Here is a 27,093-nt window from a genome sequence, read left to right as displayed (position 1 = left end):
TGCCCCTCACTGGAGAAATAGGTAAAGGGAGGGCAGGGAGGCTGCCAATGGCCGAGCCCTGAGTTGTCCCTCCCCCGTGTGGCCATTCCAGCTGATTAACCTGTCCCTTCCTTAGTGTACTGGCTCTCTCCCGCATGTTAGCCTGTCCCCTCATCTCATTCTCAGTCCACCTTCTCTGTCCCCATCCTCCCTCTGGGATGAAGCTGAGGGTAGAAGGTGACCTGCAGTCTTGCCCACTGTCTCCAATCAGTGCCTCCAACTGCACCCCCACAAATCTCCGAGAGATCCCCTTTCACCCAGATACAATATACAGGTCCTGCCCCAGCCTCCCCCGTCAACTCCCATCCCACCTGCCTGTACCCTATGCCACCCTAGTAAGAAGACAGATCATCTCAGGCCAGAGACACCATCAGCATTCGACCACCCAAGTGTGAGTGTGGAGGACTGTGCATATCAGTGTCACATGACTCCATGTCCCTCTGGGTGGTCATGTGTGACAATGCCAGTGTGTGACTCTTGGGTGGTGTCAGGATGCAGCTATGCCAGTGAGGGTTCATGCCCAGCTCTGACAGGGGGGTCAGCAGGCGGCCCCTGTGAGCACTCACCCTGTGGACTGTGTCTCTGGGCGTAGACAACTGCGGCGGCGGCAGCAAGCACAGCACAGCAGGCCCACGGGACAGGAGCAGCCATCTGTTGGGAGAAACCGGGGTGGGGAGGGGACAGCATCAGCCCAGACAGGACTGTCCTGGGAAGCCCCTCCTGTTCTCAGGCAAGACTGGGAAATCCCAGCCCTAGGGCCAGAGCATCTTGACCCCAAAATGCCCTTCTTAATGGGGCTCAAGATCTTCTTTCAGGCAATAGAAAGCAACAATATTGGCATCTGTAGGCAAAGGTTTGCTAAGATGGTAGAAGGCAACCTATGGTGGTTTGCTGTTCGATAAGACTGCTGGCTACACAATGTTGTCAACCGCAAATGAGTTATAGAATATTGGTAATGCCAGGGCCATTTTTCTAAAAAAAAAAAACTTTACTGGTGAGGTTAGCTAATTAGCTATAAACATCATAAACTGAAAGCATAATGTTTTAACTTAATTGGAGGTCTGTACTTCTCCAGATTGCCTTGAATGGAAGGCCCCCTGCTGTGCTTCTGGGGAGAGAGCCTGAAACCTGGATGCTCGGGAGCCCTTCAGATCCGTCATCTGTCCCCGACACCCCTGCGGCGAGCCTTGCCACTGGGCCCTGAGAAGCTCAGAGCAGTCGAGTCAGGGCAGTGGGACATGACCCAGGTCAGATGTGGCTTTTCCGTAATTGTACACCAATGATCAAGAGAAAATGAAGGATTTTAATATGTAAGTCCTTGTCAGGGACCCTGGCCCACCCTTGACCCCAGCTATGTGCCCCTAGGAGCCTGGGACCCCAGCCCAGTAGGTGTGCATCAGTGTCCACATGCACCCATGCAAGTATACAGGATGCACTCAGGACATGGCCCCAGAAGCCAGGATGGATCCAGTGCCCCCCAACCTGGTGTCCTGCTTCCTGAGATGAGTCCAACTATTCTCTCCCCCTCCCCCAGCACACACCTACACTTGATGGCAGGGAAATAATTATTTCCTGCAGAATGGGCTGCAAATGTAACAAACCCCCTGACCTTCAGTCTGAGGAGAGAGAACTATCAACCACACAGAAGCAAAGATCCAGAGAAATACTGAGGGATGCTACCAGACACTCAACCAGGGCCACTCTCCGAGATTCCAGCCAGTCACACAGCAAAGATGCTGGCCAGGGACACTGCCCCAAACCACCAGACAGAACCCCAAAGAAACAGCTCCACACACAGTGGAAGATACACCAGAGACTGTTAGAAGGACCATCAGGCAAAGCCAAAGAGACAGGTAGATGAAACCAGATAACCAGCCAGAGAGGTGGTCAGAGAACAGCGACACAATCAAAGGACCCACCAGAAACACTGTAAAGGACTCAGCTAGACCCAGGCAGATACACTGCCGAAGGACGAGCAAGGAGCACAGGCAGCGAAGCCGTCGGCGACAAAGCCGGAGAGCTAAGACACTGTCAGAAACAGTGCCAGAGAAACCGTCTGACATACAAGCAGAGAAATACCAGAGAAACTGATAGACACAAACAGGCGTACACCCAGAAAAACAGCTTGAGAAAAGAGCCAGAGCCACAGCCAGATGCTCAGTCAGGAAGTATCCACACCACTCCAAACACTGCCAGAGACACTGTCAGACACACAGTCAGACACACTGCCAGAGACACCGTTAGAAAGACTGCCAGAGAAACAGCCAGACACACAGCCAGAGAAACTGACAGAGACGCAGTGCCAGATACACCCCGAGAAAGTGCCAGAGACTCAGCTCCAGACAGTGCAGACATAGCATAGCAGAGACAAATGTGGGTATCAGCCTGAAGCAGCTGCGGAGAGGCTGGAGAGCAATGGACTTCCTGGGGCTTCCTGTGGGAGAGGGCTCCTGCCTGCCTTTTGCTACCCTTGACCCTCTCCAGGAAAGTCCCCTCCTCTGAGCCTGCTTTTCCTTTCCTCCCTGTCACAGCCACAGGTGCCCTGACTGCCCCTCCCTGGCACAGCAAATCTCTCTGTGTCCTAAGTGGCCCCAGCTACCCTTTGTGCATCAGTGACTCCTGGAGCCTTAGCTACCACTTGGCCTGGCTCCTTCTGACCCTCAGCCCCTCACCACTCTTCAGCTACTCCTCAGGCCTAGGAGGTTAAGACAATGGCCAAAGTTACACAGCCAGCAAGCGGTGGAGCCAGGAAATGAACCCAGGACTGCCTGAATTCAGAGCTGATGTAAGAGAGAGAAAATGAGACCAGCAGCCAGAGGCCTACCTGGTTCCCCGACCTCAGCCCTGGCCAGTCGCCCTCAGACCCTCCCCCACTGCCTCTGCCATCTGTCCATGTCTTTCTCCTCACAGCCAGGAAGATCCTTCGCCTCGGTGCCAGGCCCACTGCCCACCACATGGGAGCAGGAACCAGGGCACGGGCAGGCAGAAGAGCAGGCAGAGCGGCTGAGGTTAGATCCAAGGATGGGAGTGTTCAGGGAGAGGAGGAATGGGTGGCCTCTACTCCCAGCTCCCTCCTGGTCCACACAAGCACACACTCCCACGTGCATGCGTGCACACGCACGCACACACACACACACTCACACACTCAGGCCCCCACAGGGGGAGGGGTGGCTTCTTCATCAAAGTCGCCTCCATCAGCCGGATGAGTTACTGTAAGGGCCGGGCCCTGGGCCAACGGGGCTGCAGCCACGGGAGACGGGCGCTGCTGAGAGTGAGTGCTGCAGAGTGGGGGTGGGGTGCCAAGACAGACACTGCAGGGTTGGGGGCACCCAGAAAAGGGAGAGATTCAGGGAGGGGAAACAAGAGGCAGGGAGAGAGGAGGAGCTCTGAGTGGAGACCCAGAGGGATAAGGAGAGGCTGAGATCGGAAGAAATAGAAGAGACGCAGGGGGAAAGATGGGGTACATAGGAGGTGGGCAGAGACTCAAGGGCAGAGGGAGAGGCAGATCCAGAGAGAAGAGAGGAGACCCCTGGCAGGGTGTCTGCCCACCCTAGAGCATCTCTGTGGCCTGCCCAGCTCCTCTAGCACAAAGGAGGATGGGATGGTGGTCAGTGCAATGTGAGGCAAGAACAGGGCCTTCCTGGAGGCTGGAAGGATTCTTGCTGGGGATCTAGGACCCTAACCCCTAGGGTACTAGGGTAAAACCCCATCCCTGCCCCTGCCCCTGCCCCTGCAGATCCAGAAAGCCCCAGGCCAGTTTCACTTCCCCCTTTCCTCGGACTCCCAACTGGGCCCACTGCCCAGGTCGGGAGGCTGAGGCCAGAGGCATCCAGGACACACCTCCATCCTGCCCTGGCTCACTCTAGGCCACCCATCCCAGGGCAAAGAGCATCTTTCCTGGGAATTTTCCAAGTCCACACCCCATGGCTCTGAGATAGATTTGCAGGATAAATCCCATAGAGCCCCAGATAAGGGCTATGCAAATTAGCCCAGGATTCCTATCAGCCCCTCAAAGAGGTCAGCCCCAGAATGAGGAGGGAACAGAGGGGGTACCCCATAAGCAAGAAAGGAGCCCAGCGCCCAGAAGCCCCTGAGTCCCTTGTCAGCACAAGGGTCCCTGCACCTTTCCCAGCACAGAACCCCAGTGTCATCATTACTCCCACACAGTTAACAGATTAAGAGTCAAATTCTGGGGCCCCAACTTACTGCCGTTGCCCCACTGTGGCACAAAGACACCATTACACAATGATAACAACACCCATTGAAAATGACACAGTTGTACCGTTGACAATGACACACAGGGATGTTGACAGTCACCACGATGACAATAATGCAGTGAGTGATAGTCACATACATTGACACCAACAAACAGGGCAATGATACCGGTTGACACTGACACAGTCACAGTGACGGTAACCTCAGAATCAAAGATGCAATGAGACTCAGTCACATAGAGTAACACTGACAGTGACATCAACACAGTGACACAGTGATGTTGATAGACTCAGTAACAATCTCACAAAATGATACTAGTCCACAGCAATACTGGCAGCCCTGGAGTTTGACAGCCGCCATCAGTAACAAACAGACACGGTGACAGGCTCCAGGACAGGAACCCTTATTACCCAGTTTAAGAATCTGGCTTAGGACCCAAGACCCAGGAACCATCTTGCCAGTCCCAGCAATGTTCCGGTTGCCCTGTACCCCTCCCCTCACCCCATGCCCAACTGAGGGCAGAACCTGGGGGAAGGAGGTGTGAGTTTTGGAAAGCCTCTATTTATCCCTGCAGAATCACAGCAGTTTAGATTGTAGAAGGCCAACCTTGGGGAAGCCCTGCCACCATCAGGTCAGGGTGGGGGATAATAAGCACCACTAAACTGCATCTCAGCTATAATTGTGTGTGCGTGTTGATCTGTAATAGTGTGTTGTGAACTTCAGGGTTTGGGTTGCTGTGGGCATGCTGAGGGTCAGGTAGGCTCAGTCTGGCCTGGACAATGAATGATCGGGGGGCCTCAAAGCAAATGACCTCAAAGCAAGGTTACTATTCCAACTCCGAGGCAGGGAATTGAAATCCAAAGAAGGTCACCGGGATGGACTCCCCCCATTGCCAGGGATCAGGGTGGGTTCAGAACATCCATCTGAGGAAGGGCATCCAGCCCAGCACAGAGCAGAGGGGACTCCCCACAGCTTCCAGTCCCCACTCTGACTCCCATAGCCCAGACTCCAGAATCCCACAGTGAGGGGAAAAGGCACCTTTTATCCTGGAGCCTCATCTCCTTCACCTCTCCCCACAGCAGCCTAGAGGGCCCATCTCAGGAATGAGGCAAGAATGCAGGACGCAGCATGGACTCACTGATTCAAACGCCTGGGGACTCTAGAAGCCTCAGACCTGCAGAGGAATTAGGTTGGAGCAGGAAAGAGAGATATATAGACTTGGAGATGGAGAAGGAAATGAGAGACAGAGCGGGGGCAAAGACAGGGACAAGGACATGGTGGGCAGGGAGGAACAGTACTGGCTGAGGGGGAGCCTGGAAGAGACAGTCAGGGCAGGCGGGAAGCTCCAGGACAGGGAGGAGGGGCTGAGGCTGGGAGGCCCCCAGATCCCACCAGGCCTAGGCAGCCTGGACAGCGTGGGCGGTGGGGGCGGGGGCAGAGGCCTGAGCGGTCCAGAGGCTTGGGGGGTGGGGGGACCAGGCCGAGGAGGGAGGCCTGGCCCCTGGCAGCTGGCCCGGCAGGCCCCTCACCAGGGAGGGGCGGGCCTAGGTCAGGGGCCAGCTCGTGGGCTGGGGCCGGCTGGCCATGGGCAGGCAGGTTCCCATTCCCTATGGTGTTTCTCCCTCCTGTCTCTGAATCTCTGATCTCTAGCCCCTTCTCTTTTCCCTCATCTCTGAATCCAGACCTGCCTCTCCTCTCAGCTCTCTCAGTGACCCCACCTCAAGTGGCATAGGGCTCCAAACTGTGCCTGGGTTCAGGATTCAAGCTTTACTTCCTCCTGGGCTACCATGTCCCCACCCACGCCAGGGGCAAGCCTCAGTCCTCAGGAGAAATGACCCTACCCAAGCTTAGGCCCTGTCCTCCTCCTCAGAAGGGGGCAAGATAAGCCAAGCACCAGTAGGAGGGGGCCAAGAGGGAGGCAGGGGGAGCGGTCCCCCAGCTCTCGATGCTGGCTGAGGCTGTGGAAAAGGAGGCGGCCCAACTGAGTGAGTTGGGGGGGTTGGTATCCGCACCTGCTGTTGTGACCTCCACAGCCGGAGATGGGGGCCTGGAGGGGACAAGATTCCGATGGATTTTGGCAGCGGCCTGGACTCTGAGTGCTCAAAACCCCCATTCCCAGCCTCTTGCACCGTGGGGACCCTGAGATCAGCATGTGCGTGCCCTGCTGCACATGTGTGCGGGCGTGTTGTCGGGGGAGCCTGGGGCCCTCCCATGATGGGCCTGGCTGGGCAGCTGGGGAGGCATCCTGGGGAGATGGGAATCTGTCACCAGCCTGTGCCCACATGTGGAGGTCCACTTGGGGCCCTGCATGCTGCCTGATGACCTGGGCATTGGGCTTGTATATGCACATACATGCAGGCCTGTGCTTAAGTAGCCCTCTAGATGCAGAAGGCCTGGGCTTTCACCCTTGAAAGTCATCTGGTCCAGCCCCCTGCCTCTTGAATGGAGAGGAGGAGCGGGCAGATAAGTTCATAACCTCCCTTTGGACACATAGGCTCTGGAGAGCTTCACAGAACCTGAGGTACTGGTGCCAAATCCCCCAGCCCCTAACCCCAGTCCAGTCTCTTCTGACTTCCAGAAGAATCAGGAAGCCCCCTCCACCCAGGAAAGGCACACACAGCAGTCAGGTTAAGTCTGTGGGGAGCGGGGTGCTGCTCCTCTTGTAGGGACAGAATGCTGCAGCACGTTAGACAGTTGGAAGAACTCAGTGAAAGGCAGGGGATGGGCAGAGCAATAGGGTTGACTGAGACTTCCCTTAGCAGGGGGGATGGGGTAAGGAAAGGCCTGAAGCGGACACCGGGGACAGGAAGGAGGCTGCAAGGCAGGGCCCTCCGTGGAGACAAGGATGGATAGAATGGCTTTCCAGAGTTGGAGATTAGGACAAAGACCTATTTGCCTCAGCATCTCCTACCACACCCACCCCTGGCCCCATCACTGCTATGGTGCAGACACACCCTTGAATCCATACCCAGAGGCCCATGCATGCAAGCTCACACACACACACACACACACACACACACACACACACCCACACACACACACACACACACCGGGGGGTTGGGGGCAGCAGTGCATGTGATGCATTCGCTTATAACAAAAAAAACCTGAAGATGGTCGTTCTGACAGAGCCAGAGTTGGGTGGGGGGAAAAGAAGCTTCGAATGTCTTCTGTGTTCTGTTCTCTCTGCCCCCTAACGTGCATATGCACCATGCACGCTACTTCTGAGGAGTCTCCTGGTCTGCTGGGCAAGACTGAGCCATCCTTCCTTCCCTTTCCTCCCCTCCTCACAGTGGGGAAGCCAGAGCAATCTGTTCCTGATGGGTAAACACAGGCGTAAGTACGCGCACACACATGCTCACACACACACCAGCCACTCAGGCCGCACAGCACCCAGTGCTCACTTCACCCCGACAGAGCACACACTTGGGCTCTCACTACACCCAGCGGAGCTCTCAAAGCCCCCGCCTCCTCAGACACACAGGGCCAGAGCTTCACAGACACACCCAGGCAGCCTCTCGCAGACACTGGCATTCAGAGCCTACCATCGTGGCCACACATCAGGGCCTCCCACATGGACACCCACTGCCACAGCCCCGTACACGCTGGTGTGTGTGCACACATTACAGTCACACTCACACACACAGACTCCCTCACACAGCCATGGTCTCACATATGGATACCATCACACACTCCAAACAGTCAACCTTCCACACAGACATCACTGTACACCTCCAGAAGCTCAGGGCCCCCAGTCGCCCTCGGCCTCTCACGCCCCGACACCGGCAATGGGAAACACCCACATACACACCCTGAACAGCCACACTGTGCCAGGACCTCAGGTTGCCTAGCCGTGCCTGAGGGGAGGGACAAAAAGCCTAGGGTGGCCTAGGGCAGGAAAGAAAAGGAAAGGAAATACATTGTTGGTCCCTAAAAAGTGAGAAAATGGATTATTATTCCCCAGGCAGCTCCTTCTTCCCCAAACCCTGCTTTCAACAGCATTAGGGAATGAAGGGAGATCCATTCCAGACAGGAGAGGTGAAGGAAGTACCTGGGGGAGACAGATGGTGGCACTGGCATCAGCAAGAGCCAGAAAGGCCCAGAAATCAGCCGACTCCCCAGGCCCTTGCTGCCTTCCCTCATCACCCTCTCTTCCCCACGATGAGGATCGGCAGCAGCTCTCAGCCTAGCTATCTGCTGTGTGATCCCAAGGCCTCTTCAAAACCTCTATGTGCCCACAACTGTCTAGCGGGCACCCAGATGTCTGGCCTGGCTGCAGAAAGGGCAGGAGAGGGGAAGGAGATGGGACCTCCACTCCAGCCCCCCAGCCCCCACCAAAGCCCTGGCATCACTGTCAGCCCACAGAGAGGTAGGGCAGATGCCCAGCAGCAGGCGGGGAGCAGGCAGAGCCAGCGGGTGCTCCTCTAACTAACCACTGAGGAGGAGAGTCCTAAGGTGTCCTTGGACCCTGCAGCCCCGCCCCCATCACTGGAGGAGTAGACGCGGAGTCGCTGTCCAGGCAGAATGGAATCCAGGCTGTGCTGGCCAGGCCCCAGCCCAGGAAAGATCGGCAATGCTGCAGACATCCTTGCCACTTGCCACTCCAGGTGTAGCTGGGGCCCTGATGCCTCCATCCTAAAAGGAGCCTGACGTGACTCCACGGAAGCCAGGCAGGACCTAAGGAAACCAGGCAGGGGTGATGCCATAAAGCCAGGTGATAGGGACTTCCGGGAAGGGGGCAGTGGGGACAAAAGAAACCAGGCAGCAGGGTGTAAGGAAACCAAGTGACAGGGCCCCAAAGAAGGTAGGTGGTGGGAGCCAAATGAAACCAGGCAGTGGGGACTAAAGTTAGCTAGGAGGTGTGGACAAATGAAGCCAGGCTTTGGGGATCAAATGAAACCAGGCAAGAGGCCCACAGGATGTGAGAAAAGAAAGATATCAGGAGCTCATCCCCTCTGTCTAGATGTCACCCCCACACCCTGGGCCTCTCTCTCTGTAGCCCCCCTTCCACTCAGGCGGTGGTCCCCTCCCCCAGGCCAATGGACACAGCCAGAGCCCCCTCCCCTCTCAGAGGCCTGGTCCGATTGCAGCCAATGGGCCCCGGCCCCATCCCTGGGACCTCAGGAAGTCCCAGTCCCTCCCACCGGCTGCAGAGGCAGGGGGGCTGGGGGGAGAGAAAGAGAAGAGAAGAGAGACAGCTTGGCAGGGGGAGCGCGCCGAGCAGCCGCGGGGGGCGGGGGCCGAGAAAGGAGCGGGAAGCGCCGAGGCGGGCTGGGCGGGCTGGCGGGCGGGCGCGGGGCGGGGGCGTCGCGGTGGCGGGGGTGACAAGTCCTCCGGCCCTGTGGCCACTGACCTGGGTCCCCACGCAGGCGCCCCGTCGGTGCCTCCGGCGCTCCGTGGGTCCGCCTGCCTGCCTGCGGGCATCGGGTCTGCGGGGCTGGGGCCCGGGCAGCCGGAACGACCCGGGAGGCAGGAGCAGCCCCCACAGCGGTCCCGGCGGGCGGGTGGGCGAGGGGCCGGGCCGCGCGGTGAGCGACGAGGGCCGAGCCCCAAGTGAGCGACCGGGCAAGCGGGCCGGGAGGAGGGGAGGAAGGAGCGCGCTGCAAGCGAACGAGCAAGCGAGCTAGCGGAGGGAGAGTGAGGGACGGCATGCAGTGAGGTCATCCTTTGAATCTAATTGTCTGAGTCAGGAGGAGATGTGGCACTTGATGCTGGGGGAGGGGAGGCAGAAGGGACCCTCCCCGCTCCGGTCCCGGCCCCTCTCCACACCCAGGGGTGGCCGGGGCCTCCTTTCCCCTCCCAAGGAGAAGCTGCCGCAGGCCAACTCGGGCAGACCACTGCTGGTCTCAGGGCTGACCTCTGCTGCCTGGGGCTATCAGCAAGTGGTGAGAGATGTGGGACCCGTCCCCAGCTGCGGGCTACCTTCCTCCTCCCGGGGTGACCGCCCCCCTCAAGGCCCAGCTCACTTTCCCACATTTTTTTAGGGCACGGGAGGCTCCCAGCCTACCCCCAAGTCCTATTCCAGGTCCTATTCCTGCTCTGTGAGGATAAAGCAGGAACTTCAGCCAGCCTTCCAAGTTGCCTTACTTTAGGAACATGGGGCCCCAACTCTATTCCCCAAGTTACTTCCAGTGCTGGGAATTTGGGGGAATCTAGAAACTGAACCCCAGGCTCACCATCCTGCCCTCTGGGAATGATAGTGCAGTGCCACCCGTCCTCCAGTTATTTTCTGCATTTGGGATGAGGACCCCAGGTCCCCCTTTAGGAAGGACAGGAGCAGGGCCAGACTCCTAGGGTCTCCAGGGAGGGACCAGGCTGCCCAGAGGGTGAGGGGCAGGTTGGTCACTGGACCCTGGGCTTGTCAGGTGTGCACACCCGTACACGTACACATGAGCACACGCACACACACACGTGCACATGCACATCCACATGGGGTCGGGGGCACCAGACAGCTGGGGATGCTCACACCAAGGGCCATACCCTCCTCCCTTTGCCCCCGTGGGGGAGGGGTGATAAATATTTAAGGGGCTTTTAGCTCAAAAGGGGCTGGAACGGGGGAGGGAGGGGGATCCACGCTGCCTGATTAATGGGGTTACGGGCTTGGATCAATCCGTCCGCCCGCCGCTCCCTCCTCCCCCTCCTCCCTCCCTCCGCCTAATGCGCTTTATCAGGAGACGCTTTTCTGACTTGGCAGCGTCGGGCGTTTTAAATAGACCCATTTAGAGCTGGGGTTGGGGGAGAAGGAGGGGGGTGGAGAGACAGAGATTGAGACAGGCTGGGAGACAGAGACAAATCAGGAAAGAGAGATGGGCCCTAGAAGAGAGAGACTGGGAGAGGAGAGACAGAAGGAAATGCAGAGATACCATCGAGATAAGACACTGAGGGCGAGGCTCCCATGGAGGCTGAGATGGACAGAAAGAGGGTGATGGAGACAGAGAGGGTGATGGGAGGCCAAAGGAAGCTGGGGGGCTGAGGAGCAGAAACAAGCAAACAAAAAGAGACAGGGAGGAAAGGAACCACGGGCAGCAGGGAGAAGCCCAGAGAGAGGCTCTCTGCAAGGGCTGAGTGCTAGCCTGGGAGACAGCAGATATTCTTTATTTCCAAAAACGGTTTTTCATCCACTTTGTTAAATTAAAAAGCTGTTTTTAAAGTGGTGCTGGAGGTGCTGCTGGGGGAGGGTGAACAGAACTGCCAAGTCCTCCCTCTCTGGCCTCCTCCTCCTCCTCCTTGGCCCCCACAGAAGCTGCCTCAGCCTGAGCCCCTGGGGTGTTCTCCAGCTCCCCTGCTTGCTGAGGCAATCCTCTGAGATCCCCAGGAAGAGGGTCAGGGCATCTGAGCTACTGTTCACTGGCAGGAAGTCCTTCCCGCTGTCTGGCCTCCGTTCTTCTTGCTGCAGGGAGCCCATTCTTTCCCCGACCACTATCCTTCTCTTCTCCAGCTCCTGTCCCGGCTCCCTAAGGTGTTCCCAGTTTGCGGATGATTATGTGCCCTCGCAGCCCAGTAGCACACTTTCCAAATAAGCCATCAGACTCCTCCCAAGGTACCCCCCATAAATATTATCTTTTATTCTGTAAATCCATCTCCTAGCCCCATCCTAGTCTGAACTTCTATCAGATACACACCCCATGTCCTTGGGTCCTCTGGGAACAGTGGGGTGAAAAGCTTAACTCTCTACAGCCTTCTCAGGCCTCCCTTCCTCCTCTCCTGGGCCCCAGCTCCATCTTAAGCCCCTTTTATGTGTCAGCCTGGGGTACCCCACTCCACCCTCAACAACGCCCTGGTCCTAGTTGTGAAGGGTTATTCCCCCCTCAGCCCCCAGCCGGGAAAATGGCCAGTCTGTTTGGGAGCTGAGATGAAAAGCCCGGCCGGCCTTTGTGGGCCTCTGGCGGGTTTTGGACAATAGGCCCTTCCGTTCCGCTCCAGTGCCTCAATTCCTTGGATGCCCCCACCCCCAAGCTGCCAATCCAGGGGCCTTGCCTGGCCTGAATGAGAGACAGGGAGAGTCAGGCTTGGCCCCACAGCTGGCCTCAGAAGATTCTGGACTTTCTGACCTCCTATCTCATCTTTTTAAAGCCTAGCTGCTCCTCCAATCAAGTAAGAGAGATGTCTGGGGGGCAGAGAGGAAACCTGAGGATACTGAAACAGAAATATATTCCCATATCTGGGATTCAGCCCCCCCTTAGTATAGAACCCAGTCTCCTAACCTGGTGTTGCCCTTGCCTGTGTGACCACAGATAAGTCTCTTCCCTTTCTAGGCCTATTATGAGAGCATGAAAAGCCTCGGCCAGGCTGAGCCCAAAACCTCTGGAAAAAGAAAGGACAGGTGAAGAGAGGAAGGAATCTCAGGTCCTCCTCCACTCATGTCCCCTAGACATACAGCCCCACTACACCTGCCTGAGTCCTTGAGATTGATCTGCCCCACCTGCGCCCCAGCACCTACCTCTTCACCACTGGCCACACACCAAGCACATCAATGTCCTCCTCCTCCTCCAGACCAACTCTTCAGGACTTCCAAAACCAAGGGGGCAAGATGAGGTGACAAGGCTAGAGTCTAGAAGGGCAAAGGGCACAAGTCAGAGGTCACAGAGGAGCCACAGACCTTAGTCCAACTCAGAGGCCATTCCATACTCACAGCCCCACTGTGTGAAGAGGAGACTGAGGCAGGCAGCAGCTAAACGTCTGGAAGAAGAAAAGTTGAGAGTAATACAGACCCCTCCCAGCACCCCTTGTTGACTTCAGGTTCTGAACCACAGGGACAAAGGTTGCCAGAAAGCAGTGGCCTGATACAACACACAGATACACACCCACAGACAATCCACAATTCCTATACAATCAGTTCGCAGACACACAGGCACCTCCATATCACATGCATCCTCACATGCACAATCCTAGAGTCACAGGGTCATAGGCATGGTGTAAATAATCACCATCATAACACCCCCTTCCTTATCACCACTATGATTTATTGAGCATCTATTATAGGCCAGGAACTGTGTTTGGCACTTTATATGCATTTTCTTACTTAATCTTCATGATTTCTCCATGAGGTAGGTTTTATTGTTCTTCGCATTTGATAACCAAGGAGATTGAGCTTCAAGGAGGTCTTGCCCAATACCACAGAGCTGATCAGTTCCAGAGTCTAGATTTGAGTCCGTATCTAGTTCCAAAACCTTGCTGCTATACCAATTTGCCTGTGCAGATCTCTCGCCCACCTGCACAATGCCTTTCCCAATAATAATAACAGCAGGTATCACTTGTTCAGGGTCCTTGGTTACCCAGACACTGTGACAAGTACTTAATTTACATTTTGGTACTGAATCATCAAAACAAGCTTCAAGGCCAGGCATGGTGGCTCACACCTGTAATCCCAGCACTTTGGGAGGCTGGAGCAGGTGGATCACCTGAGCTTAGGAGTTCGAGACTAGCCTGAGCCACATAGTGAAACCCCATCTCTACCAAAAATACAAAAAATTAGCCAGGCGTGGTGGCACGTGCCTGTGGTTCCAGCTACTCCTGAGGCTGAGGTGGGAGGGTCACTTGAGCCTGGGAGGCGAAGGTTGCATTGAGCCAAGATTGAGCTACTGCACTCTCCAGCCTGGGTGACCAAGTGAAACCATATCTCAAAAAAAATAAAATAAATAAAATAAAATAAAATAAAAAACAAGCTTTGGAGGTAATCCTGTTTCTATTTTACAGATCCTGAAACTGAGGCTCAGAGAGCAGAAGCAGCTTGGCCAAAGTCATACAACTGGTAGTTGGTAAAGGAGCTGGCCTTGAACTCAGGGATATCTTGAAACCACTGTTGCTTCTATGGACTCTAGCCATTCAAAAGACCCCTCACCTTCTATAAGACCCCAGGAGATCCTCAGGGTCCAACTGCTCCCCTGAAAACAGGTCCCAGATATATCTGCCAAAGGTATGATTAGGAGCCTAAACACATACCATGAGAATGGGATTCCATGTCTTCCAATCCTGCCCAGAGATGCAGAGACATCACCACCCAGGGAGAGATAGCCAGAAACTAAAATAAGGTGTTAGAGACAGGGTGGTTGATAGTGACAGATACAGCCACACCAAGACGGGTTCAAAGGGAGGGAGACTGAGGGGAAGCCAGAGACAGAGAGGGACACATTAGGCCAAAGAATGAGAGAGATAGCTGGAAAAGGAGACAATAGGAGTAGGGGAGGGTACAGGCTGACATGAAAAAACACAGACAGATATACTCCAGCATGCAGACAGACACATATAGACCCATCTGACCTTCACAAGAAACAGACTGTGAAAGCAAGCAAGGCTCAGGCTGTGTGTGGCGTGCGTATGTGTGTGTGCGTATTGTGGGGGGAGCATGCAGAGTCTGTATAGCTACGCACATTACACCAGCTGCTTCCAGCAATTTCATCTGATTAATAATAAATGCCCCATAATTACAGCCGCTCCCCCAGCCCTTCTTCCTGTTTTTTGTCAGCTGCTGCCAGGCCAGCCCCCCATAAACCCTATGGTCCCCTCCATCCTCACCTGCTGTCCTCTAGGAGGCTGAGAGAATGTGAGCTGGTGGAGGAGGCCATATTCCCAGTTTGAGGAGGGATACCCATCTCCCTATCTTGGATTAATGCCCTTTGCTTCCAAGCAAAAAGTCATCTTACTTAGGTCTCACTCAGAACTCTTCCACTGCATGGGTATAACCTGTGACCCCTAATATGGCCTAGGGGCCCACATCTGGGATGCAGAGAGATGAAATCCCCTTGCCCACTCTTTATCACTAGCTGGCTAAGTCTCCATCCACAACCTTTACCTAGCCTCAGAACCCTGTAGGCTCTCGAAAAGGAAGGGACCAGGACAGGGGCCCTCACCCCATCATTCCAATCCCAGACAGCCCGAATCTCTGCCCACTCGTATACCCTCAAGCTCTGGACACTAGATGGCTCTGCCTGCCCATTCCTGAGCACCCCCAACCCCACCCCCACAAGTCCACCTCCTTCCAGGCCTCCCACCCAAGCTCTCCAAGGCATCTCTATCAGAATCAGCTGCTGGGTTGTGCTGATCTGTTTCTAATCGCTGGGGCCTGGTTCACACTTGCCCCCACCCCCCAATATTGATTCCATTATTTGGAAAGTCATTGACGTCAGGGGCCTGGATGGGTGCCAAAACCGCCTTCTCTCCAGGCCTGGGCCAGGGCCCAGCCCCCCATCCCGCAATTTCACGGAGGGGCCCGGAAGGGTCAGCTCATGGGCCAAGGTCACATGGCATCTTCCCTCTGACTCTGGGCTCCTCTGCCTTTTTGGAACCACTGTGCAGCTCCCTTCTGGAGAGAGGGGCTACGCAAAGCCCTGGGATTTAGAAGTTGGGGGAGGCTATAAAAGGGAGTCTTAAGACCCTCATTGGGACTCTGGCTGCAAGGAGGGGCTCTGAAGAGGTAAGGAGGAGGGCAGTGGCTCGGAAAAGGGTAGTTGGGAATACTTTGTGTTTTTTGCCACACTCTTAAATTTTGGAACATCCTGAAGCTGGTCTTGAAATGGATCCTACTGACTACTTGGTTTTTATGTCTGACATCAGATGTATCTCCAGACTCTCTTAGAAGGAAATTCTCTGGAGTGTAGGATAACAGATTATCCTAAATGTTGCCATAATTTGACTAACTGGCACCAGTAATTTTATAAATCTTTGCTCCACATAAAACAAAGGCTCTGTTTCTTGTGCATCTCTCACCTATGCTGCCTCAGTTTCCCCACATTCACACTGTCTCCCAGTCTTTCCTGGCGTTGGATGTGTGTTTCTTCCTCTCTGTCTCTATCTGACCAAGATGCAGCCACTGACACACTGGCCCACGCCAGCAACTCCTGGGCTCTGGCTGGACAGAGTATTTTTAGGATCCAAACCCCGTGTTCTCAGACAGGCATTAATAAGCAATACAGACAGTCTGTGGTGCCCACAACAGCTACACAGCCTCAGAGCCCAGCCTTGGAAGGTCAGAGATGGGGTCCATTCCTTCAGCTAGAGGGTCAGAGATGGGGTCCATTCCCCTGAGGGAATTTCTTCTTGTCCAAGAAACTCACACCTAGAGGGTAAGGAACGTGTTCACCGCCACATAGGAAAAAAGGACCTTACCTTCTGCAAAATCCTGAGGCCGGGAAAGGGCAGGATGACCTCTGACCTCTGCCACAGAATCAGGGTGATTGCCCTGCCCCAGCCTCCTCTGGTCCAGACCTTTCCAAGGAAGGAGCCTATCATCTGCACTCCTTCCCTGAGTGAAGGAAAGCCCTTCCTCTAGTCTAGCCTGCAAACCAGTCTTCCTTTGAGCCAAACAGGGGTGTAGGACAGGGGATGCTGGGTCTCAAACCACAAATCCCAGGAGCTTCCCTCTCCCCATGATCTGTCCCACTCAGTGATTCATGCCTCAATGTTTATTGAGCACCTCTTCCCTGCCAGGCACTGTACAGGGAGCCAGGCACATGGTCGTGCCCACAGGGAGCATTCGGTCTAATGAGAGAGAAAAAGATGTATTACTGTTCACACAGGAATGCCTTCCTTGGTATATGAGGTCTGTGCCAAGGGCAGGCAGGTACCGGGTGAGCAAGGTAGACCCAGTCCTTGAGTCACACAGAGCTCATAGGCAACTACTCTGCAACCTTGCTGAGTGTCACGTGGGGAAAGTACAGGTAGGATATATGGTGGGGCACACTGACTGCCCTGGGGTCTGGAGAAACCTGTCCTCCTACAGTCTAAGGACTCTTTAGTTTGCTCCTAAACCCAAGACGGGCCCTCAAGCTGAACACAAGTCACTACCATAGTTTAATTTCAGTTCCTGCTACTGCAGCTCTAGTCTTAGCTTTTGGGAGCTGGCTGCCCACAGCAGCAGAGTCTAACTCTTCCTCAACATCTGCTCCAGCTCCTCCTTCCACCCCTTGGCCCCAGAGCGCCGAGCTCTGGTGACCCCCAACTGGGCACAGCTCTGTGCTTTGGGACTCTCTTTGCCCTCTGCAGAGGTAAAAGGGACTGATGACCTCAGTGCTCTCCATCCCCAGGGACCACTTGCCTTCCCAGCCCCTCCCCACAGGAAGCCGAGAGCCCTTGTGGGTTTGGTCACCCAGGGCCACAGGAGTTTACAAAGCTGAGGTCTCCACCACTACCCCCACCCAATGGTGGGTCTGAAGGAGGGGTCAGTTCTCACTTCTCAGGCTCCTTGCTCTCCAGGACCCCCCAAACCAAGCACACATGGTCCCCCCCAAACCCATCTGCATTTCAAAGAAAATCCACTCCATATGTTTCCGATTCATTTACACTTCAACTCGCCATGGGGGGGCAGAGAGCACGGGTGCCTTGCCTCCAAGCCTCCCACCCCCATAGGGGGGCTGTAAAGCGTGTGTCCCCTTCAGGACGGGAAGCAGTTACAGCCCAGCCATCTCAGCATTGGGAGGGACCGCAGGGCCATGTCCCTACTGTGTGGGTTCCCATGGGGGAAGACAGCATATCTCAGGCAGCCCCACCCACTGATGTTCATAGCAGCAGAGCACGCAAAGTCCAGGGCAGGGTCTCCATGGGAGTTAGAATACCAGGGCTGGCTGCAACCTAGGTACCCCAGGGCTACTGCTCTTTTGGGGAACACAATGGGGAAGCCTAGGCATGCCCTGGAGCCAGGATAAGGGCTCAACAGGCAATGCCAGAGACACTGTGAGACACGCACAACAAAACATGGTTCCTCCCCCTCCCCAGCCAGGGCAGAGAAGAGAAGAGAGGGTGGGATCCCATCTCCTCCTCCAGCTAACTTCTCCCCACAGATCTGAGGCTGTTATCTCTCCTACAATCACAGATTCAACACCCTGGAGCAGTCGCAGGAGCCAAGGTCTGCTCCCTCCAATCTGCACACCCCTCCCATCCTAAGAATGATTGAGATGTGTTTGTGTATGGGGCGGGGGAGATGTCTGGGGAGGACAGGAGTCTTATTTCCCCCACCTGGCCTTCTCTACCACAGAAGGGATGTCCAAAACTATTCAAGGGGGATGGGTGTGCATTGACATGGCACACGGAGGAATCTAAAGGTTCACATCACTCCTGTACCAACAATCCACTCAGATCTTCCTGCCAAGAGCCTAGTCTCCTTATGCAAGGACAGCAGGGAAATCTGACTGGGTTAGCCTTTACCACCACTCCCCTCCATTAGCCCACAGCCCATTGTGAGGGATTTGACCAAATGTGTATCCTCTCTCTTCCTCACCTTTGGAGGGGACAGGTCCTGTAGCAGTCTCTGTTCCTCACTTCAAGTGCCCCAATACTCACCACAAACCAAAGGAAAGCATGGGCATATCTGACCATGAGTCCTAAGTTCCACTGGGATTGTGAATGCCACAATCTTAGTGTGGATCTGAATGTGAGCCCAGGATGAAAGTGTGAGTTTAATCTAAGTGTCACAGTCTAATGTCCATCTAAGTGTGAACTCCAAGATGCAAGTATGGGTTTGAGTATGAGCCCAGGTCTCAGCATGCATCTGACTGTAAACCCCAGTGGGTCTGAATGTAAGCTCCAGGACTGAAGTGAGAGAGCCTGTGAGTCCCAGGATTCCTGTATAAGTCAGCATAAGCATTAGAGTTCTAGTGTAAGTCTGAGTGTGAGACCCTGGTCATAAGGGCTTCTGAGTATGAGCTAAGGTGACTCATATGGAGTCCAAGTGTGAGCACTGGTATCCCTTTTTAAGTCTGAGTGTGAGTCCCAAAGTGCCCTTGAAAGTCTAAGTGTGAACATCAGAATCCTGCTGTGAATCTGAGTGTGAGCTCTGAGATCCCAATATGAATCTGAGTGAGTCACAGGACTTCAAGTGAGTCCTACCAAGATCCTGGTATGAGTCTATGTGTGAGCCCTAGGTTACCCATGGAGGTCTGACCCCCAAAGTCTCCATATGAATCTAAGTGTGAACCCAAAGGTCCTAGTGTGAATCTGAGTGAGCTCCAGGGTCCCCATGTGAGTCAATATGATCCCCAGCTTGGAAGTGTGAATCTGACTATGAACCCCAGTGTCCTCAGCGAGTCCTGGAGTTCAAATGTGAGTCCCATGATCCCCATGGGAGTCTCACTAACTCGGAGTCCCAGAATATAAGTGTGAATTGGAGTGAGCACGAGGGTCTTTGTGTGAGCCCCAGTGTGAGCCCTAGGACCCCAGTGAGATTCTGGGTGTGAGCTCTAGGTCTCAATGTAGATCTAAGCTAAAGAATAAGACCGTGAATCTAAGCATGAGCCTACAGTCCCAGTGTGGGTCCCAGTGTGAACAGAGTTCCAATGTGAGTCTATGTGGAAACTCCAGGACTGAAGTGTATCCCTGGATATGAGCCCCACAACGTAAGTGTGAGTCCATATGAATGTAAGCCCTAGACCCTAGAAGGAGTTGAAGTGTCCCAGTGTGCATCTGAGTATGGATTCCAGAGCCCCCAAAAGTCCTGTGCATGAACTTTAAACTCTTAGTCTTTGTGTAGGCTCAGGGTCTCAGTTGGAGTATCAGCCCTGACAGTGTGAACCTTAGCTCCGTCTCACCAATGCTGACCAGGAGCCCCTGGCACCAGCTGAGAGGATTTGTGTGGGTTGTGACAGTGGAGATAGGGGGGCATAGTTTGAGACACCTAGGCCCTTCTAGCCCCCAAGTCATTGCTAGCCCTACATCCCTGGGAATCTGCAATGGTTCAAGCCCCATTCCCACACGTGTAATGGCACACCATCACACCCAGAGTTAGATACACAAAAATACACCTGGTGTTTCAGGCCCCTCGGACACACAGCAATTACAGAGGCACAGACACACCCAGCATTTCAGACTCTCACCACCTCAGTGATCACAGCCACACAAACACCCCCAGTGACACAGACACAAATTCACCAAGTATTACAGGCAGAACAACTAGTGTTAGAGACACACTCCTACAGCGGCATGCAGACACACACCCAATGTTGCAGACAAGCTACCAGGCACACAGACACACACAGACGCTTCTCAAAAAGAGAGACTAGACGGAAAGAGAAAGAAAATCCTGAATTTTCAACAAGGCGTGAAATAGTCCTGCCCGCCTGAAGCTACTGGAGTGGGGAGGGGGACAAGGGAGCGAGCGAGCGAGCGAGCTCACGCTGGAGGAGAGGCTCGGGAGATGAGAGGAGAGGAGCCGAGAGGGAGAGCTGTCCGTCTGGTGACCTCCCCACGGCCCAGCCCCCACACACGCGGAGATACACTACTCGGAGCAACACAGGGACACCCAGACTGGCTCACACTGAGCAGCACTGGAGGAGACACACACGAGCAGACTCACAGACACTTGGGGATACACCATAGGCAGACTCACACAAGCCAGGAAGACTTACAAAGAGAGACACTGGAGGAGACCCACTACATGGAGATACATCCAGGCGGACTCAAGAGAAAACCATGGGGACGCCGACCGACACACACACACACATATGCACACACACGCGCGCGCGCGCGCGCGCGGATTCGCACGGACACATGCACTGGCAGACGCGCAACCGTCGGTTCGCATCCCCGGGCGCTTTGAAGTCCAGATTTCTGCCCGAGAAAGAAGCCACCTTTGGGCGCGCAGAGGCCACTACGAACCCCCCAAACCCAGGAATTTTTCCAGACCCCAAGCGTGCAGCTGAGGGGTGGGGAGAACAGGGACACTAAGACAAACCGCCGGAGCTACCTCCCTCTAGTCGACAGTCGGCCCCACCACCACCACCACGCCCAACCCCCCGGAGCGCCCGGACGTGGGGGGCCGCTTCTCCAGCGCCCCCGCCCCCGAGTTTGCAGGCAAAGTTTCTCGTGAACTTTCCTGTCGCCCCCGTCCGTGGGTCCAGGGGTGTCCCCTCACTCTTCCCGCGCGCACGAGGGCCGCCGGTCTGTTGGTCAGCCCGGGCTCTGAGGGTCCGGCCGCGCGCACTCCGCCGCAGGGTACTCACCGCGCCCTCGGGCCACCCGGACTTCGCGCCGCGCCTTCCGACCGCCCCCGGCAGCGAGCGAGGCAGGGAGCGCGGAGCTAGCACCGCCCGCCGGATCCCACCGCCGAGCCTCGCGCCGCGCCGGCTGGAGCCGCCGCCTCCGCTGCCGCCGCCGCCCGCTCTGCACCGGCTCCTCGGCGCTCGGCGGCTTTAACCCCCCCATCCTCCTCCCTCCCTCGCGCGCTCCCTCCCTCCTTCCCTCGCCCATGTGACCGCGGGCGCCCGCTCGGCCGCGCGCGCCCTCGCTCCCCTCCCCCTCTTGCCTTGTCTCCCCGCGTCTCCGCGGCCGCGCGCCACGACCCCTCCCCGCCACGGGCCCCGCGCGCCCCCGCCTTGGCACGCTCTCGCTCCTGGCACACGCGGCCCGCTCGTCCTGCGCGGGCCTGTGAGCCCCCACTCCCACTCGCTCAGCACTGGCACGCTCTCTGCCCCCCCGCTGGCACACTCGTCCGCACTGGCACGCGTGGCCCCCTCGCGTTCACCCTTTCTCGGGCGCGCCCTCCAGACGGCTGTGGTCCCCGTGCTTCACGCGCAGCCCCGGCCGCGGGTCTCGCAAACGCGCGCGCGCACACACACACACACACCCACTCCGCCCGCTCCCCTAGGGCGGCTGGGCGCGCACCCACCCCCGGGATCGCTCCTTCGCACTCACTCTCCCTCTCGGCCTTGGCCAGGTCTCTCCTGCGCACACTCCCGCACATTCAGGCCCTAACGGCCTCGCACCGACTCCCTGGCACACCCCGGGCCAACTCTCGGGGTCCTCCCTCCGGCGTCGCCGTGAGAGGAACGCGAGCCAGAACCCCCAACCCCCACTTTGGGCAGAAGAAGCCAGCCGGCTCCGCCTCTCCCCTATTACTGCTGCCCCCCGCAACGACTCCCTTCCCGGTCACCCCCTTGCGCGGGGGAAAGGGGCTTCCTTCACCGCGGATGGACCCGGCCAGGAGCCCAGGCCCATGCCTCCCGTGTCTCCGATGACACCAACACCACTACTCGCATGTTCCTCGCGCCCCGAAGACACATAGCCGGGGGAGAAGCCTCCACTGGAATGAAGGGGTAGGGAGGGTGCACCCTCAATGCCGGGCACAGGCGCACCCCTTGATAGGAGGCTCACTGCCTTCGCAGCCTGGGCCTCTGAGGGGCCGGGGTGTTCACTGAACTCGCCCCTGGGCCTCCGGTCTGGCTGCAACATAGGAGAGTAAGGTTAGACAACCTGACCAACTTCTGAGGCCACGTGAAAGTGCAATGGAGTGGCAATGGCAGAGGCGGAGACCGAGAAGGCCACCCCCGTCTCCACCCCTTGGATTTTTCACCTGACCCTTGACCCATAATCCTGGGCCCTGCCCCTCCGGGGAGCTGCTCTAGGGCTGAGGGCGAGGAGAAGGGAGGGAAATGTCTCGCTGTTTCCTCACATCCTTCCTCAGTAGGCTGCCTAGAGCGCCCGGGCCCTTTCCCAACAAATGCCTCAGGGACTCCTACTGCAGAGGAAAATCCTTCTTCCCGCCACGGACTGGGCTTTTCACTTTCACTTCCGTGGCCACAGAATCCCCTTCCTACAACTGGCAGGGGTCGCATGGGCTGGAGCTCAGAGACGGCCAGCTAGGACTTCAGGACACACAGCAAACTAGCTGCGCCCTGCTGAGGGCCAGCGCACAGCCGCCCACACAAGGTGTCCTCTCCCCGGGCTTTCTGGGCCGCCAGCCTCCTGCTTCCCGGGCCGCAGACAGGGATGAGACTGTGGACGCGGGGAAGAAAGGGGGCGTTGCGACGGGATCTTGAGGGGAGCAGGACTTGCCCCTGCCCCTGCGGCGAAGCCCTAGGCCCTGGGAAGGTTCGGTACACCGGGGGCCGCTCCTCCCCAGGGGGCTGACAGGCCTGGGCGCTCTAATCCGGCGGGGGAGGGGCGGACGGGGTGAAAATCGGCGAGTGGTTTGGGGAACGGACTTGACCTCCAGATGCTCCGGTGTCCCTGGCTCAGCCTCTTTCTGCCAGGTTGGGAGCAGTCGGGAATTCTGTCCCGGTCGAATGTCCCCCTCGGCCCCCGGGGACGCAGAGGCTGCTGTCGGCAGAGCCGCAGTCCACGGCTGCGGGGACAAGATCCGCACTGGGAGTCCGGGGTCCTGGAAGTGAACGTGTGGATGTCAGAGGATAAAGGAAGGGAAGAGGCGCACGTCGGACCTCTGTCCAGGCGTCAGTCGGTCAGCAGCTCCTCCCGACGCTGGACCCAGCGGCCTCGAGCGCTTCCCCGGGGCCGAAGCGACACCTGGCGGACGGTGCGGGACGTGCGTTCCCTTCTGGCTGCTGCTCCTGCTCCGCGCTGAGGCCTCGGCCACCTACTGAACACGGGGTACTGCCACCTCTCCACACAGCCGCCACTCGGCTCACAACCAATTTTCCTCCCCCCAGAGCTGGGTCAACAAACTAGTAGTGGTTTGTGCTCCTGCCGCCTCTGATGCCGTACCTACACAGTAGCCTTTGAGCTTGTAAGCCTCAGTGCTGAGCCCTCCCTACCGCCTTGGGGGCAAAGTTGAGTTTCTTAGGTGGGGCTTCAAAGCCCTGCAGGATGTGGCCCTGCCTCCCCTCCAGCTTTATTAAGCGCCCCTATTCCCGGCCTCCCCAGCTCTGCGCCAGCCTCCTTCTATGTCATGTCACTTATCCTTAAGCCAACCCCACTTCACTGACATCCTCTCCCCAACTCCATCTCCAAGAATTCACTGCCTTCCCAATCTTCACCATCTACCTTGCCCATGATGGAGTGGCTGGAAGTAACACCCCCAGGCCAGATCCCTTGTGCCCCGCACGTGATGGGGATCTCACATTTGGGCCTGGGGAAATTAGGGGAAGTTCCTCGTTGACTTTCAGTTCCTGGAGTTCTCTACCATGAAAGGGGCTCTACGGCCAGGATTTCTGACACCACCCTCCACCCTGGCAGGTGACCTAAACTTGGGCCCCCCACACACACCAAGGGATCAATTGTGCCATTCCAAGCCGTTGGGCAAGCAAAGACCCTTCCTTATTCTTACTGACATGTCTCCGAGGAAGGAGAGCTCCCCATCTCCTGTGGTCTACCTTTCCAGTGCTCCTTTAGGAAACAGTGCTGGTTTCTAACTTGCAATACCATCAGAAAGTTTCTCCCTGGAGCACCCACCTGGCTGTCCAAAGTTACAAACACACACACTCTCACACACAGGCTGTCTGTATTACAAATGCCAAACACATGGTCACATAAAGTCACACACCCAATCTCAAACAGTAAAAGGTGTATATTCGACTTCACTATGGTACACTGAGAGTCAGGGTTCCCAGCTTGGGCTAGGAACTAGAGGTCCCAAAAGAGTAGGAGAGTCCCTGAGTCACACACACCATACCCACACATAGACACAATTACACACACAGCCATGAACTCGGTCACACTGAGTGTCACACAGGCACACACAGAGTCACACGCGCTCTCAATCACACTGGGGTTTGGTGGGTTGGGGCGGGCTCCAGGAGGCAGTTACGTAAACGCCCTCAAGCCCCCGCCCTCGCTCCCCCTCACCCCGCCTGCTTCCTCACACAGTGCCAGCGCCCGGGGCGGCTTGGCCGGGGCCCGGGAACAGCTCGGCCTCGCGGAGGCTCCAGGCGCCGAGAAACCCGATCCCACAGAGCCCCGGGCCGGGCCGAGCCAGGGAGGGGGGCCCAAACCCCCCCAACTCAGGGTCCAGCCCAGGCCCCTAGGGACGACTTACCCCTGCATCCAGAGACAGCTCCCAGCACCATCCTGAGATAGTACCTGGGGCCCACTCACAACATCCCCATCCTGCACACCCCCTTCTGGAATCCTATCATCTGGATGGCTGCCTGTGTGCCCTGACCCTTCCAACCTCTGGCACCAGAAAGGGCAAAGATCCCCTAAAGGTAGAGAATGGGGGAAACTAAGTATTCAACCTTGAATTACCCCCAGTTCCTGGAACTATCTCCTCTTCCCTTCTCATCAAGGCCCTCTAAATTCACTCTGATAGAGAGGTGCTTTCATTCCTGTCCAGGTCCCCCTCAGATTTGCTGCCTATCGATTCCAATATATTCTGTCAGAATTCTAAATTATTCAGGTCCAAGGTCTCCCGTCACGCCCTTTGATATCCTTTCTTCCTCCTCCACTGGGAGTTCTAACTCCAGTCTAATCCCAGTTCCTCCGGTTTGCTAAAAGGAAATTTTGAGAGTAACCTGAGGAATCGGGAACAAAATCACCAAAAGGCAGAAAGATTAAGGCTCAGGAAACCCCTGGAAGTCAGGAGTCTGAGAAGAGGGGAGACAATGTCTGTTGTACGCCCCCCAACATAACCCCCACCCCATTCTGCAGCCTAGACTCAATTTTTCACAATAGCTTTTGAGTGTCTGCTTGGGCCGCCCAGGCCCAGGCAGAAAGGGAATTTCCCGCTATGTTCTCTGTTAATGAACAAAACATTTCATGTTGAAATTCCTCCTCTGCCCCCAGCCCAGTGCCTCCAGGGCCCTCCAGCCTGACCAAGCAGGGGCACCATTAGCAGGGGGGTAACAGAGTAGAAGGAAGCCCCCAGGGGAAGCATACTTTACACTAGGGGGCATCTTTTAAAAAAATAAATAATTAGGGTGACTTTTTTTTTCACTTTTGGCTAAAATTATCCACTCCTGTGGCAGCTTCCCAGAAAGGGCGGCGGGAGGGCGGCCGGAGCTGTCCCGAGGCCCAGGACATGGCCCCCCTCCCCCGGGCGAGGAGCTTTCCTCAAGTTGTTTTCCTGGTCTCTTCCTCTTGAATGTTTTTTGATTATTAATCACATTTTCCATCCTCAGTCTCAGACCAGACCCCCTCCCCCCAGGGTCAGGGCTGGACAGACGGAGGAGGAGCGGGCTCTGGGAAGATGACTTGGGGACAAGATGGGCAGTGACCCCTGGCCCTGGCTGACCTGAAGGACACTGTCAGTGGCGTGTCACAGATCATACCCTCACCATCCTAGCACATCGTAGGTGGCATCCTTAATCAATACAAGTGAAGTAAATGAATGAACAGGTGTCTAGCTTTCATAGCACCCAGCTGGCACTGAAAAATAAAGCCCCTAGTGCTGGTCCCCTTATGCTGCAGACAGAGAAACAGCCCAGAGAAAGGGAGTCACTTGCTCAGAGTCACCCAGCAAGTTAGTGCCTTGGCCAGAGCAGGACCTCAAGAATAATGATGGCTCCCCGCTTCCTAAGTCAGTCAATAAATATATATTGAGCACCTACAATATGCCAGGCATTGATCTAAGTAGTGAACCAGACAAAAATCTCTGCCCTTGCAAGGACATAGAGCAACTAGAACTCCATAGAATGCTAGTGCACGTTAAGTTGGTACGACCACTTTGAAACACTGTGTGGCAGTATCTACTAAAGCTGTGCATGTACTTATTCTATGGCCTAGCAAGTCCGTTCCTAGATATATACCCAGGAGGAATGATCAAATATGTTTACCCAGAATGTTCATAGCAGCTTTACTAATGATAGCCCCAAAGTGGAAACAACACAAATAGATAAACAGATTGTGATGTAAGTACAGCAGTGGAAAACAACCAGCTACATACAACAATGTGGATAAATCTCACAGACAAAATGTTGAGCAAAGGGGAAAAAAGACACAAAGAGTACATAATGAATGATTTCATTTATATAAAGCTCAAGAATAGGCAAAACTAATGTATGGTGACAGAAATCAGATTGGAGTTACCGTTGTTGGGGGAGAGTGGTACAAGTATCTGTGGGGAATTGGTTCTAGGACCCCCTGAGGATACCAACTCTGAGGATGCTTAAGTCCCTTATATAATAAATGGCATAATATTTGTGTATGATCTAAGCACATCCCCACATCTACTTTAAATCAGCTCTA

The 27,093-nt window shown here is 55.8% G+C and overlaps 1 protein-coding gene across 9 annotated transcripts in view; it reads right to left on the bottom strand.

Annotated features, from left to right (window-relative positions):
• Positions 1–21,946, bottom strand: part of CNTFR (ciliary neurotrophic factor receptor) — a 38,179-nt gene extending 16,233 nt beyond the window's left edge. The window contains exons 1-3 of one of the 9 annotated variants that reach the window (XM_030817553.1): positions 21,871–21,946; positions 12,692–12,802; positions 606–690 (exon numbers count right to left, since the gene is read on the bottom strand). In XM_030817553.1, coding sequence (XP_030673413.1) covers positions 606–690 — 85 coding nt within the window. In that variant the 5' untranslated portion in view covers positions 12,692–12,802; positions 21,871–21,946. Of the gene's footprint in view, positions 1–605; positions 691–8,684; positions 9,071–9,604; positions 9,896–12,691; positions 12,803–21,179; positions 21,369–21,700; positions 21,755–21,870 lie in introns of those variants that run through there. The other 8 variants (XM_004088794.2, XM_003263393.3, XM_030817555.1 and 5 more) reach the window with 8 other exon arrangements.
• Positions 21,947–27,093: the final 5,147 nt, after the last annotated feature.

Source organism: Nomascus leucogenys, chromosome 8, assembly GCF_006542625.1.
Source record: "Nomascus leucogenys isolate Asia chromosome 8, Asia_NLE_v1, whole genome shotgun sequence".
Lineage (NCBI taxonomy): Eukaryota > Metazoa > Chordata > Mammalia > Primates > Hylobatidae > Nomascus > Nomascus leucogenys.
The sequence above is the reverse complement of the archived record's forward strand: the minus strand, read 5'-3'. Positions and strand labels throughout refer to the sequence as shown.